The following is a 13,406-nucleotide window of genomic DNA, read 5'->3' on the forward strand; positions in this document are numbered from 1 at the left end:
CATTAGACTATTTAAACTGATGGCCTGTCCCATCCTGAAGATCAAGCCAGATAACTACAGATGACAGTTACAATATACACCTAAAGTGTATTGCTTGAGGTACAATAGCACAAATACTTTCTAGCACCATATCTGAATGGGTTATAATATTTGCTGCCTAGTTAAATGCCCCAGAATCTTTCTGAGAATACTGAATCCCAAAAGCAATCCAGCAGAGGAAAGTTTCAATCCACAAGAGAATGGAAAACCTCTCTTATCATCTGCTTGAGAAATTGGATAATTCATGAGTAGATTTGGCAGACATTAGTGCGCTGGAAAAATATGGGTGTGTTGTTATTTTACTGTCTCTAGTTCATATTAACTTACTTTAGTGGTGCTTGTGCCATATTTTTCTTCTAGTTCTTGAATGCTGAGTTTGTGATCATCCTACAGCAGTGAGAAAAGAATGGTTAATAATGTTTCAGTTTTTAAAAGCATTGTTTGCACTATATTTGCACATTGGAACATGCAGGTATTGGTTGCAGCTAGGAATGTTTGAAATCCACCTGAGAAATGTTTCTAGTCTTATTGAGACTCTTTAGCGTAACACCAGATTCTGCTGTGCTTTTCCCAAAGCGGAACTTTTGAAAATTCATCTTAAATTTTGCTTTAGGCAAAATTCAGTGGAAACTAGCCTTACTGCTTGCTGAAGAGGGGATGGCTAAGAACTTGTCACCCCCCTCTACTTGTTCAGATGTACCAAGAGTAGAACAATCATGCTTAACCTGTGCAATTGTCTGAATAAATATTTGTAAACTTGGGTGAACCTGTTGACTTAAAAGAGGTGTTAAGCACACATTTGAGGATTGTGGCTATATTTACATTTTTGAGATTTAAAGTCCTCTTAGTTATGGAATTGTGGAGTAGAAGAAGCACAGTTGGATTAGCTAGTTGGAGATGATCTCTCTTTAATCTATGGATCACAAACAGTTCATTGTCCAATCTTTTCTGGAAAAGCACCAAAGGAAATCCCACTGTTTCCTTAGGCTGAGTCTTCTGTTGCTTTTACACAACATACTATGTCACAGAAATTAAGGGAGGTTTCTTAATTATGCCAGCTATGATGTGGGAAGGGATCATTGCTCAGTGCTAAAGCAGATGCATTAGGTCCCATGACTAATCCCATACACCCTGAACCTGGGACCTTTTGCATGCAAAGAAGATGCTCTCCCACTGAGCTACGGCCCATCCCCAAAAGTACATGTAGCAGGCAGGACTGGGAAAGAGCTCTGCTTAAGGACAAAAATAAACGCAACACTGGAACTACATAATCACACCCATACCTGTATTGTTGTTATTATTTTCTGCTGTGGAATGAATAGCGTGTCATGGTTCAGCGTTATGTATGAACCAGGTCAACGTGTGGCTTAAAGCAGAGATTCTCCAAGCACCAAATCCAAATTTTCCTCCCGCTATTATCCTTTAAACTGTGCCATTTCAAAGGACTGTGGGGGTCAGTCAGATGCATCTGAAGTGCAGGTGCTCTCTACCCTCCCAAAATTACTTTAATGGAGTGTGCATCCAGATCCACATGAGCATGCAAATGGACATTCCATTGAAAACCATGAAGTGACAGTGGGAAGCGTGCACATCCAATTTACACTGGCACAACGAAAACTGTTTCACAGAGGTTTACACTTGTAACGGAGAAGCATTTGCATTGTCCTTTCAGGAGCTACCTGTCGGAGTATGAATTGTGGATGTTGTTATGCAATTTGACACAGCATAACCCTCTACTACAAAGCAAGAGGATCAAACCATTCGTATAAAAGTTAGGAGAGGTAGAATGAAGAACTGACAGCTCTTTTGACTTTGCCTTGTTTCTATCCAAATGGTATTGTCCTCTTTATTAAATCTTGGGTATAGCATGACAGATAGGACTTGGCATGAAGAGGAAAAGCAGAGATCACACAGATAGCTTCTTCACAGAAGAGGAGGTATTGTGAAGTTTTTTCAGAGAAAAGTAAGACAGTTCTTTGACTGCATAATTGTTACAAATATTAGCATGTATATAACTCCACAGTGCTATTGCCAGATGAGACTTCCTGATATTCAGATTTTCACCTGCAATCAGACTGAGCAGGAAGTGGGGCTGCCACTGTTCTAGCTGTGTGGCCCAGTTCTTGTAGTGCTGATTCCTAGTTCTATGGGCCACTCTTCTTATTGATCAACACAGCTTCAGAGCGGTAGCAGCTGGGGGCTTTGTGTCAGTGGGGCGGTGGAATCAGCTCCAGGTTTTAGTCTGAACTTTTGAGGAGCTGTCCAAGATACTGAAGTTTGGGCTAAAACCCTGAGTGGATTCCACTGCCCCACTGACATGGAGCCACCAGCTGTCACTGCTTCAGAGCAAAGGAAGCAATAACTGAGTGGATCCCTAAAGGTACAGGATCCTGGGGCTGCATGTAGGTGGCAGTGTAATAAAATGAGGGCAGTGATCAGATTTGCCTGCCTAATTGGAATGCAATTAGCCAGTGTTTATAAAGTCCTTTGAAAGATTAAACGTGCTACAGGAACACGGCTGCTGGTGCAATACCAAAAATAGCATACCTCTGTTGACTGTTGGGGCACATATCATTTAAAGGTGCATAAATCATTTCCTGTTCAGGACTGAAAGATTTGCATTGGAATGTGGCCCAGATTTTCCAAGAAAACTACAAATTAGGACATTAGTTTCAGCCGATTTACTTAGCTCTGCCCCAGGATCAGTTAAGAAGGAAATGTGGAGTGACCCCAAAGTACTTACCAAGTCCAGCTCTTTCTTGAGGTCTTCGGCTTTCTTTTTCTTCTTGTTCCCTTTCAAATCTTTGTAGTTTTCTTCACCTTTGTCCACTTTTTCCAAGTCCTTTGTTCCATTGATCTCTACAGAGTAGACGTCAGGCTTTTTCTGAAATGTAAGTGAGCACAGAGACATTAGGTTGGCCTTCTTGGTTATCCCATTGAAAATGTTTGCCGGCCTGGGCTCCTTTTAGGAGGAAAGACAGGATATAAACTTAATCAATCAATCAATAAGCATGATTACCTGTATCATTTTTATCAAGGGGAAGGAGGAAGGGAAGGAGCAAAAATATCCAACAGATAGGTCAGTTTCCCACAGCACTGTTGTTCCATAGGTTCACTCACCTGATTGAGCATGGAGAATTTCTAAAACTATGTCTTGAACTGGGACATGCACTGTTTGCTGAAGCTTTTTGCTTTCATCTTTTTCCTTCTGTACCTTACCAATATGTACAAGCGAACATGTGATTCAACACATTATATACATTCAGCTGAACATATGAGCACCACTAAGTATATAAAGATTATTTTTGTTGCTATCTTTTATCAATGCCGACATTGGTAAGGTAGAGCAGGGGAGATTAGAATGAATGTTAGGAAATTAAAGCTGTGGCAAACTGTGCCTATGGAAAAATCTGTACAAACTCAAGAAATCAAAATGGAAGAATGGACTCTTATTGCATTGGTGCTACTCTGAAGAAGAGATCAAGTAAACTGGAACCTCAAAATTCAGAGGGAAAGTTTGGGCACAATTTTATAAGCAATCTCTACTGAAAACTTTCAGATTGCTGTGTAATAATTGATGTTTTCAGTAAGCTGTCATTGTCTCATGTCTTCCATCCTCTCAACACACACACAAATCTTACGAAAATTCTGCAGAGCACTAAAACTAATGCTGAGATAAGAAATGGTCTGTTGTTGTTTTTAAAAAGCAAGTCTACATTAGATTTGAAATTCTATGAATCTCATGATGGTATGATCACATCAGAAATCATTTTTGTGTTGCGATTAATTACAGCCTTGTGTTCTAATCATCACAAAAGTTCAGAAACAAAAATGACAGAATGGGAGATTGCTAACAACATCAGATAATTTAGAAGCCGAAAAGAGAAATTTGGATGGAAATTATTTTGAAAACAAATATGCATGAGAGTAAAATCTTAAGTGTACATGTGCAAAGATAGTGTGTATGCCTCAGGAATGTAGGTTTCATGCCTAAAAGCAGAGCCCTGTTGTAAATTAGTTATTTTAGATATATATGTGCGTATACATGTGTCTTCCCCAACCTGGTACCTTCCTGATGTTTAGGACTACAGTTTCCATCATACTTAAACATTGGTCATGCTGGCAGGGATTGATAGAGTTGTAGTCCAAAATATCTGGAGGGGACCAGGTTAGGAAAAGATGCATTACAGAAACACAACGTTCAGCCAAAACTATATATATCAGTACCCGTTCCAAAAAGTCAATAAGTACGTCCAATCAAGATGGCATAGACACTAATAATTTGGTGTCTTAAGCCATAAATGATGACCCATATAACATTTTTAAATTATCGTAATGCTGCTCCCTAGCTTGGTGAGAAATTCAGACAGTCAGATTCCAGTGAGAGTGCATTGCTTTGCTTCAGATGAGAAATTGTCTATGACCAACAGGTTGTATATTATTGCCATATGATAGCCTGGGGTTGTCAACATGTACACCTGCACTCACAGAGCCCTTCCCTGGCACCCCATCCCTTTCCCCACTGAAATTAGGATTGAAAGAAACTTTCTGGGGTAGCCAACAAAATAGGTTGCGGTGTGTTCTCGATTGTGGCATGTGTGTGATGCACCAGTTTCTCCAGTTTGCAAATACACCCACAGAGCCAGCAAGTTAGTGACCCTGAGAATAGGGAAGGGAAAGTCACTATTACCCTTATTTTTTCATATAAATCTCATGAACTACCCCTCACAAAGTGTATCAAGCTGAAAGGTCTGTAGGTACATTGTATGTTCTTTTTAATATAGAAAAAAATAATGCAGACTTTAGTGTGGGGGTTCCTGATTGTGGTCCGTGGACTGCCACTCATCCACAACCTTCATACAGGTGGTCCATGGCATGTCCCCATTGAATATTCATAATGATTTGAATTGCATTTATATTGCTCTTTTTATTTCATACATAATGTATTTTATTATATTACAGTTTGAATCCTATGGAATGCAAATTAATACAATAAAGTACAATATAAGAAATAACAGAAGCAATACAACTGCAATCAAAATCATCTAGCACAGTGCATTACAATTGCTACAACAGGCAGAAAAATCATTAAGTGGCCCGCCAGGACCTTCAGCAATTTTCAAGTGGTCTGTGGGGAAAAAGGTCTGGGAACCCAGCTGTAATGGCCAAAATCAGTGCCACATCTATGCAAGTCTTGAATGCTTGTTAACAGGCCAATTGTATTACCTCTTCCAGTGAACTCTTGCCTGAGTAGATGTAATTCGCCCAACTTTTTTTACGGTTCTATGCAATGTAAATGGAATGCCTTTAGCAGCTTCTATAATGGAAGTTGCCCCACCCATTCCAATTAATTTGGATATATAGATATGCTATTGTTCTCTCTGGCTTTTTTCCCAATAGTTTGTCCTGCTCCAAAGACAGGCTTCCTCTTTTCGTGTGTCTGCTTTTATATGCATCACTTTCAAGATCATAACTGACCTATAAATTGCATGCTTTTCTGTAGAATAGCCGGCTATTGGCTGACCCCATTCCTTACCAGATTCTTTGAGGATTATATGACTGAGTTTGTAGGCATAGTCATACATGGTGATTGAGGATGAGGTCACAGCTTGCTTATTGGCATAGAACTCAGCTCTGAACACGTATGTACTTAAATGTCTTCAGAAAACCTTTTTTTAAATATATGTTTTTTAACAACAGTAAATTAAAAATTAGACAGTTGTTTTGCTTTTCTCCAAAACCTATATGTCTCTTAGCTGGGTTTTTCTTGATTGTTTTAAAAACAAAACCACATCACTTTCTACTAAATTGGAACCAAGATGTCTGCAAGAATTTGATTTAATGTTGATCAGTAAAACCACATTAACACCATACATTAATTCTACTATTATTCCACTTTAAACTGTCATGGTTTCTTCCAAAGAATCCTGAGAATTGTAGTCTGTGAAGAGTGCTGAGAGCTGTTAAAAGACCCCTATTCCCCTCATAGAGCTACAATATCAGAGTTCTCTGGGAAGAGGGACTGATTTTTAAACCACTCTGACAATTGTAGCTCTATGAGAATAGGGGTCTCCTAACAACCCTCAGTACTTTCCAGGATTCTTTGGGGAAGCCATGACTGTTTAAAGTGGAATAATAGCAGAACAAATGTCTGGTGTGAATGTGGCCTAAAACTATTTTTTGGCATTCCAAAAATCAGCTAAAACAGATGCATCCATTTCTCCTCCTTTACACCTCAAATGCTATCCTATGTTATTCCTCTATTTGAAAATCATTTTCAGATTACATGAGTCTCCTCTCACCTATTTGCACTACTTGCTGACTCTTTCCATCTTGTCTGTTGAACAAAGTTTGCAAACATTGCGCTTGAACAGCACCAGTTCTATGCTCTCCAGCTCCTAACGCATAGCAGATGCTATTTAGTTAGCCGTAGATGGATGATCAACAACTTTGTGCAGTGTAGAATATTTCCAATTATTAGTGATTTTTTTGGCAAGTAATGAACTCAACTGAATTATTATTTTAACCCTATTTGTTATTTCAGTCTCTAGGTAAATCAGGCTGCTTGCTCTTCAACTTGACACCTCAGCATCATCTTAAATAGTCTGAGTTTTATTGTTGCCAGCAGGGGGAGGGGAAACACACAAATCATTTCAAACACTCTTGCTTTTGGAATGGGACATGCAGCTGAATCCTATCCATCTTTACACAGGAATAAATTCCATTTGGCTCAGGGGAAGGACCATAGCTCAATGGTAAGACACATGTTTTGCATGTAGAAGGTCCTAGGTTCAGTCCTTAACAGTTAAAAGGATCAGGTGGTGTGAAAGACATCTGCCCTACAGACCCACAGCCAGTGCAAATACCCAATACTGGGCTAAATGGGTAAAGAATCTGTCTGGATAACTCTCAAATAAGTATAGGGTTGCAGCCTTGGTTAAGTGTTCATATATATATGTATCACGAATGACATACCTGTTCCTCTCCTTTTATTCAATTATAAAGCTTAACGATCTTCACGAAAATGGAGAAGAATTTAATCTCCTAAATCTCTATATGAAATGGCTGTTCTGATTGGCACAGAACTAAGTCCCTTAAGAAAATGTCTTATTCTCCTCTTAAAATATCAATGTATTGGGAAAGACAAGCACAAGCATATTTCAAAAATTAAAATCTGACTGCTCTGAAAAGCAGAATATCAGCTGACTTCATCCCTGATTTACTCACCTTCCCCATTGTAAACTTCCTCTTCTTTGGACCGCACAATGGGCTTCTCTCTGCCAAATAAATATACCAAGTCAAGGTGCTTGGTTAAAAAGTCAAAAGGTGTATTCAAATGGCAAGACCCAAAGAGCTCTGAACAGAAGCACCAATGTAGTGCAAGAGTTCACAGGGCTGGTAGCCTTCAAATAGGAGAGCCAAAGTTAGCTAGAATCTTCTCCACAGTTAGGCATCCTTTATCCAGGACAGGTTCACCTTCCAGAGCCCTGTGGGAAGAGTCTGCTGCCTGCTGGTCCTTATGAATGTTGCCTGACCACACCTCCTTACCTCTCTGAGGCCAGCCCATCCTCTGCTTCATCAAACAGTAGGTGGAAAAATACCACAGTAATGGGCAATCAAGTTCCAGGTCAGAGTTTCTAATTATGCTTTGGCAAGATTTGCTCCCTCCACTAGGAAACAAGAGCTATTTAGCTTGTCTTGATCTACTCATGAACTTCCTTCAAGACTTTATCTTACCCCCTCCCTTTTTTTTAGAAAAAGGAAATCACTCCACATGATTCATTTTCTTCCTGTCCAGATGTGGTGGCACAAGGAACAAGACTGGGGTTTGGTGGAATGCAGCTGAAAGCAACTTATCAATATGTTTATGGACTGCCATAGGTTTGGCAACTGACTTTAAACTGGAGGGGCTCCTCTGCATCATTGTAATCTCACTTTGTTCAGGATGCTAGAAAATGCTAGGATTCTTTTGTAACCTTTAATCTTAAGAATGCAAAGCACCCAAGGCTTTACAAGAAAGAGCAATCACAAGGCAGAGCGAAATTTTTAAGGGTTTATGTTGTAGCATTCGCCAGCTCTCTAAGTGGAATGGCACCTGCTCAAAGGGAAAGATTTATTACTCCTTTTAAAGCCTGGTGATGTTTATCAGCGATCCAGGAAAGATAAGTTTCCTAAAGTCTCAGCAGGTAAAGGCATTTAAATAAGGGCAACAGAAAAATCAAGCAAAAGTGTTGTGTTTTGTTCGCAATGGGGCAGTCAGCAGGGGAGAAGGGTTTGGCAGTTTGCGTTACTTTATCATTATTTTTCTTCTGAGATTGTAAAACAAAAAATACTGTTTGCTATGTGAAATTGTACTTCCTTTTATACTTTCTGAATCTCCTGCTGATCAATTTCATTGGGTCACCCCAAGCTTTAGTTTTATGAGAAAGAGATAAAAATCTGCTTGTGCCCATTAGTTCCCTATTCACAACTTTATAGACCTCAATTGCAGGGGTGGTCAGTGCAGTGCCCTCCAGATATTAGACTACAGCTTCCATCATTCCTGACCATTCATTATGATGGGGCCAATGCAAGTTGGAGTCCACAGCATCTGGTAGGCACCACATTAACTACCCCAGCTCCATCATGACCCCCTTTGTTTTTTTCTAAACTAAAAAGCCCCCAGACATTTTAGCTTTCACTCACAGCGAAAGTCCTTTAATGACCTAATTGTTTTACAGTACAATTCTGTGTCTATCTACTCAGATGAGAGTCTTGCTGAGACTTATTCCTGAGCAAGGGTGTACAAGATGCCTCAGTTGTTCTTTTCTGGAACATAGGAAGCTGTCTTTAAGTCAGACCAGTGGTCCCTCTAGCTCAGCATTGTCTACACTGACTGGCAGTGGCTCTCCAAGGTTTTAGGCAGGAGTCTCTGCCAGCCCTACCTGGAGATGCCAGGGATTTAATCTGGGACCTTCTGCATGCAAGGCAGATGTTCTACCACTGAGCTATGGCCCTTCGCCAATCTGTATCTTTTTCAGTTCTGTACCTTGTTTGAGATGGATGTCCTGAACTGTACACAGCATCCCAAATGTGATCGTATAATAGATTTAGGAATGGTCCTTGTAGCCCCAGCCTGCATAGCCAAGGGTCAGGGATGATGGGAGATGTAGTCCAGCAATGTCTTGAGAGCAACAGGTCCCACATCCACGGCATATTGGCTCAGGAAGCACAATTAAAATGTGAACCAAACTGAATTTCTTCCTGAATTAGTATAAAGGTATTGTGACATCGATAGTTTTATTTGCGATCACTCATCCTTTAAACCTCATCCTTTCTACAAGATAAGACAAATAGTTTACCTTTTTCACTGCTGTTGCAAACTAAGTAGGTATTTTCCACTGAGCTGTCCACCATGATCCCTTTTTGTGCATAGTCATATCCAATTTAGACCCTATAAACATATATATGAATGATATATGGAATATATATGTGTGTGTAAATCTCTTTTGCTATTGTGTTTGCTCATTTATACAGTTTTTTAACATTGTGTTTGCTCCGTAATATAGTTTTGAGACAACTTGTGGAGCTCTTCACATCCTGAATAGTTTGGTGTCATCTGCAAACTTGGCTACTTCACAGCTCATCTGTGACTCCAGATCACTTTTAAGAAAGGAAAATGCTGGTAATACTTGAGAGACCCTTATTTTCCTCTGTTGCGAACACTGTTATATCTCCCACCTTCACCAATTTACTTGGGGGAAAATATTAGGTTAAAAGATCTGTAACTTTCTGGTTCCTAGTCCTCTGCTAAGGAGGCTGTTTTTCATAATCACAGGGCAGAACCTTTCCAACTGTGGCGCCTTCCTTGTAAAAATCTCTCCCTGGGGAGGCTCGGCTGTGGGACATTTTGCTGCCTTAAGCAGAGGATAAAGTGGTGTCACCGGCCCCATTGCATGTACAGAAGCCAACTGAACTGGCAGTTGAGTCTTACTTCAACACTAGTGATGTGACAGTGTCCTTCCCCACATCTAATGGAAGCAGGCTAATTTAGGGGTGACAGTGCTGGCCACTTGACACACACACAGCTCTGTCCTTCAACAGAGGGGAACAGCCACTTTGAGCACAATTTTTTTTGTTGTAAGCCACTTTGAGCACAATTTTTTTGTTGTAAGCCACTTTGAGAACAATTTTTTTTGTAAGCCACTTTGAGCACAATTTTTTTTTTGTAAGTCGCTTTGAGCTCCATTTTGGGGGGAAAGCGACTGATAAATATCATTATTATTGTTGTTGTTGTTGTTGTTGTTATTTTATTGTTATTGTTGATAATAATAATAATAATAACAGCCATGAGGCTGCCTCCACTGAACACACCCACTCACACATGCATGCACACAGACATACTGAGCTACCCTCAGCAATATGTTCCGCTGATTTTTTGCATTCCTTATTGTCATCTTACATTTTTCCCCAGATTTCTTGCTCTTTTTTTAAAAAAAAATCCCTCGTTTGTGCAAAAGATACCCTTTAAAGAAAACCTTATTGCCTTTTATAGCTTCCTTATTTAATCATGCTGGTATCCATGAGGACTTTTTTGTGCCCTTTCAAATCATATTATCTAGGCTTCTGTTCCACTGAGATTTTAAATAACCTCCCAGTTTCCTTAAAAGATTTAACCTTTCTGGCCTTGCCTTCAGCTTCCTTTTAACTCCTACTGGGAGGAAGGGCAGGGTATAAATCAAATAATAAACAAAAAACAAACAAACAAACAAACTCACTTATTTGGGAAAAATTTCCTCTTCCGAAATTTCTCCTTAAAAGTAAATTGAAGGAGAAATGCCAGAAGAGGGAATTTCTCCAAAATAACTGAGTTATTAAAAGGAACGATGATTCCCTCATTTTGGTGTTGTGGTCACTGTTCCCAACTGGCTTGTCCACAACAGTTACATCTTTAACTGGATCCTGGGTACCATTCTCTATAAAATAAACAGCAATTTCTTCCTGTCTGCTCCATGAGTAAATGTTTTAAAGCACAGTCATTTACTGTATCTGGAAAGTGTGTCTCAGATCTGTTATGTTGTGAATGTACATTTACTCAGTCAATATGAATACAATGCAACTTTTCCATTGTATTCTATCACAATGTTTCTCTTTAGATTTGTTTCTGTCTCCATTTTGAAATCGCTATCAGAGCTTCAGCCAGAGGGATGATAATATGCTCCCACTATGTGGCCTGTTTTTTCCACCCATAGTCATATGTAACTGAATGTACTTCAGTTTTTAATTTTTTTTCAGTCAGCGCCCTCTTTGACCCACAGTGCACGTAATCCACCCTGTTCTTTCTGGAGATTTTATATCCAGGGTCAATTATATTGTATTTTCTCTGCAAGCTTGTTAACATCTTCTAGTTTCTTCCTCTTTCAGACCATACACTTTTAGAACACCCTCTGTAGAGAGGATGGGTTGTCCCAAACCAGACACTTCTAATCTGCCGTGGACTTTTCTCCCATAAGTTGGTTTAAAAGAGGCTTTCTCGCCTTTTTTATTTTAAGCAACAGAAGCCTGGTTCCATTTTGGTTCAGGTGAAGCACCTATCTTCTGTACAGGCTCCTCTTGAAAATTTCTCCAATGCCTCATGCTAGCACCACTATCTCATCCTTGTAGTGAAACTTTGTGACTCAGCCTAACTACTTGTTCTTGCATATGAAACCAGTGAAGCGTTGGAAGAGGTTCAGTGGCCTTATGGATGTGACCAAAATACATACTGTTGGTCCTCCAGACTGGATAGTGCCAATCCAGGAAAAGTATTGTCATTATGGACAATATCATATTCCTTTTAAGTCAATAGGTTAAGTCAAGTAGGTTTGTCATTTAAGAAAATCATAATATTGAATCCTCTTATTGAAAAGATAAATGAATTAAGCCATTTGAGAATCCCTCTTGTTGTATCTCATGTGATTAAATTGAACCACCTCCAGCAATTATTGATAAAACCAGGGACTGCACTTAAGGAAGTGGTAGTCTCACTTGAGAAATTAAATATTGCAAAGGAATTCCTTGTTTGTGCATCCTATTTATAAATGAGTAATAGGGGATGGGATAATTGGGTTAAATTATGGGAGGGAGAGAATGGGAAGAGAAATAAGTGGGATTTGTCAGGGTGGCTGGGAACTGGAGCTGCGTTTCTAGATGCTACCAATATTGAAATATTAGCCAACAAATTGCATTATACCATTGAAGAAATAAGTAAAATGACAGAACCTATCAACAGGGCGCTGGATAAGGCTACCCAAACTCCTAAAATTATAGCAAGCTTACTCCCAATGTGGGAACAGGGAATGGAAAAAGATAATCATGACATGGTAAACACCATGCAGTCCTTACAACAGAATATTTCCTTGGCCATTACATGCACCCAAATGCAGAATTGGGCCCATACAGTGGCTTTGGAACTTATTCACATGACAGATAGTGGGTTTATACCCAGGGAAATTAGGTCCTTAATTCGGCATCAGGTGTCCAAGGGGGAAAGAAAATTAGACGATTGGTGGAGCCTTGTCAATGCCACATATGATAGGCAAAATCATGCATTAAGATTGCTTATTGTAATGGTAGAAGCATCTGAAATTGTCACTGTTTATCCTGTAATTCCATTGGGAATCACTGTAGATCAAGATTTAGTTCTTTATGCCCAGGAAGTTCACCAGTGGGCCATGATTATGCATGCAAGATGGGTAACAATTAATGTGAAAGGATGTCAACATCATAAGAATCCAGGATTTGTTTGTGAAGATGATAGTTTGGAATCCCATCAAGATTGCTTTTCTCTCAGAATGATTAATGTATCTTATTGTTCTTTCATGCTAAGAAATGAATCAAGTTCAACTATTGTATATTCTGGACATGGGTGCGTGTGCCTTAGAACGTTTTGTGATTATGCTGTTATTGATAAGTATTATATACAACCTATGCTAAAATATATCAATAGATGCTTTTGTGGTATTGAGGAAATAGCAGGATGTGATTTTTCATTTAAAGTCCCTGTATAGACCATCCAGAGAATATCAAACCCATTGCATTAGGTTATGGCCTAGCTGATCTCCAGAAGCTACTTTCCCCTCCTATGTTACAGAAACAATTAGAAGCAGTTAAACAAATTGGAGAGCAAGCCACACTCCAGATAACACATGATTGTCATGCAATCACTAATATCGCAGCTAAGATTTAAAAGATAGGGGCACATAGATGGTGGGATTCTCTGTTTGGCTGGGGAGAAGGCGCTACAGGAGGTTTAACTCTTATAATGCACCCCATTGTGGTGATTTTAATGCTTCAAATAATTCTGGTCTTTGTCTTAATGGCTCTTGTGAGATGGATCCTGTCCCAAA

The 13,406-nt window shown here is 39.5% G+C and overlaps 1 protein-coding gene across 1 annotated transcript in view; it reads right to left on the minus strand.

The window, feature by feature from the left end:
- ATP12A (ATPase H+/K+ transporting non-gastric alpha2 subunit) overlaps nucleotides 1-7,511 on the minus strand; it is a 28,668-nt gene extending 21,157 nt beyond the window's left edge. The window contains exons 1-3 of the mRNA XM_061593571.1: nucleotides 7,267-7,511; nucleotides 2,783-2,923; nucleotides 367-426 (exon numbers count right to left, since the gene is read on the minus strand). Of these exons, the coding sequence (XP_061449555.1) occupies nucleotides 367-426; nucleotides 2,783-2,923; nucleotides 7,267-7,275 (210 nt within the window). The 5' untranslated portion in view covers nucleotides 7,276-7,511. The remainder of the gene's footprint in view (nucleotides 1-366; nucleotides 427-2,782; nucleotides 2,924-7,266) is intronic.
- Nucleotides 7,512-13,406: the final 5,895 nt, after the last annotated feature.

Source organism: Rhineura floridana, chromosome 12 (genome assembly GCF_030035675.1).
Source record: "Rhineura floridana isolate rRhiFlo1 chromosome 12, rRhiFlo1.hap2, whole genome shotgun sequence".
In the NCBI taxonomy this organism is placed as follows: Eukaryota; Metazoa; Chordata; class Lepidosauria; order Squamata; family Rhineuridae; genus Rhineura; species Rhineura floridana.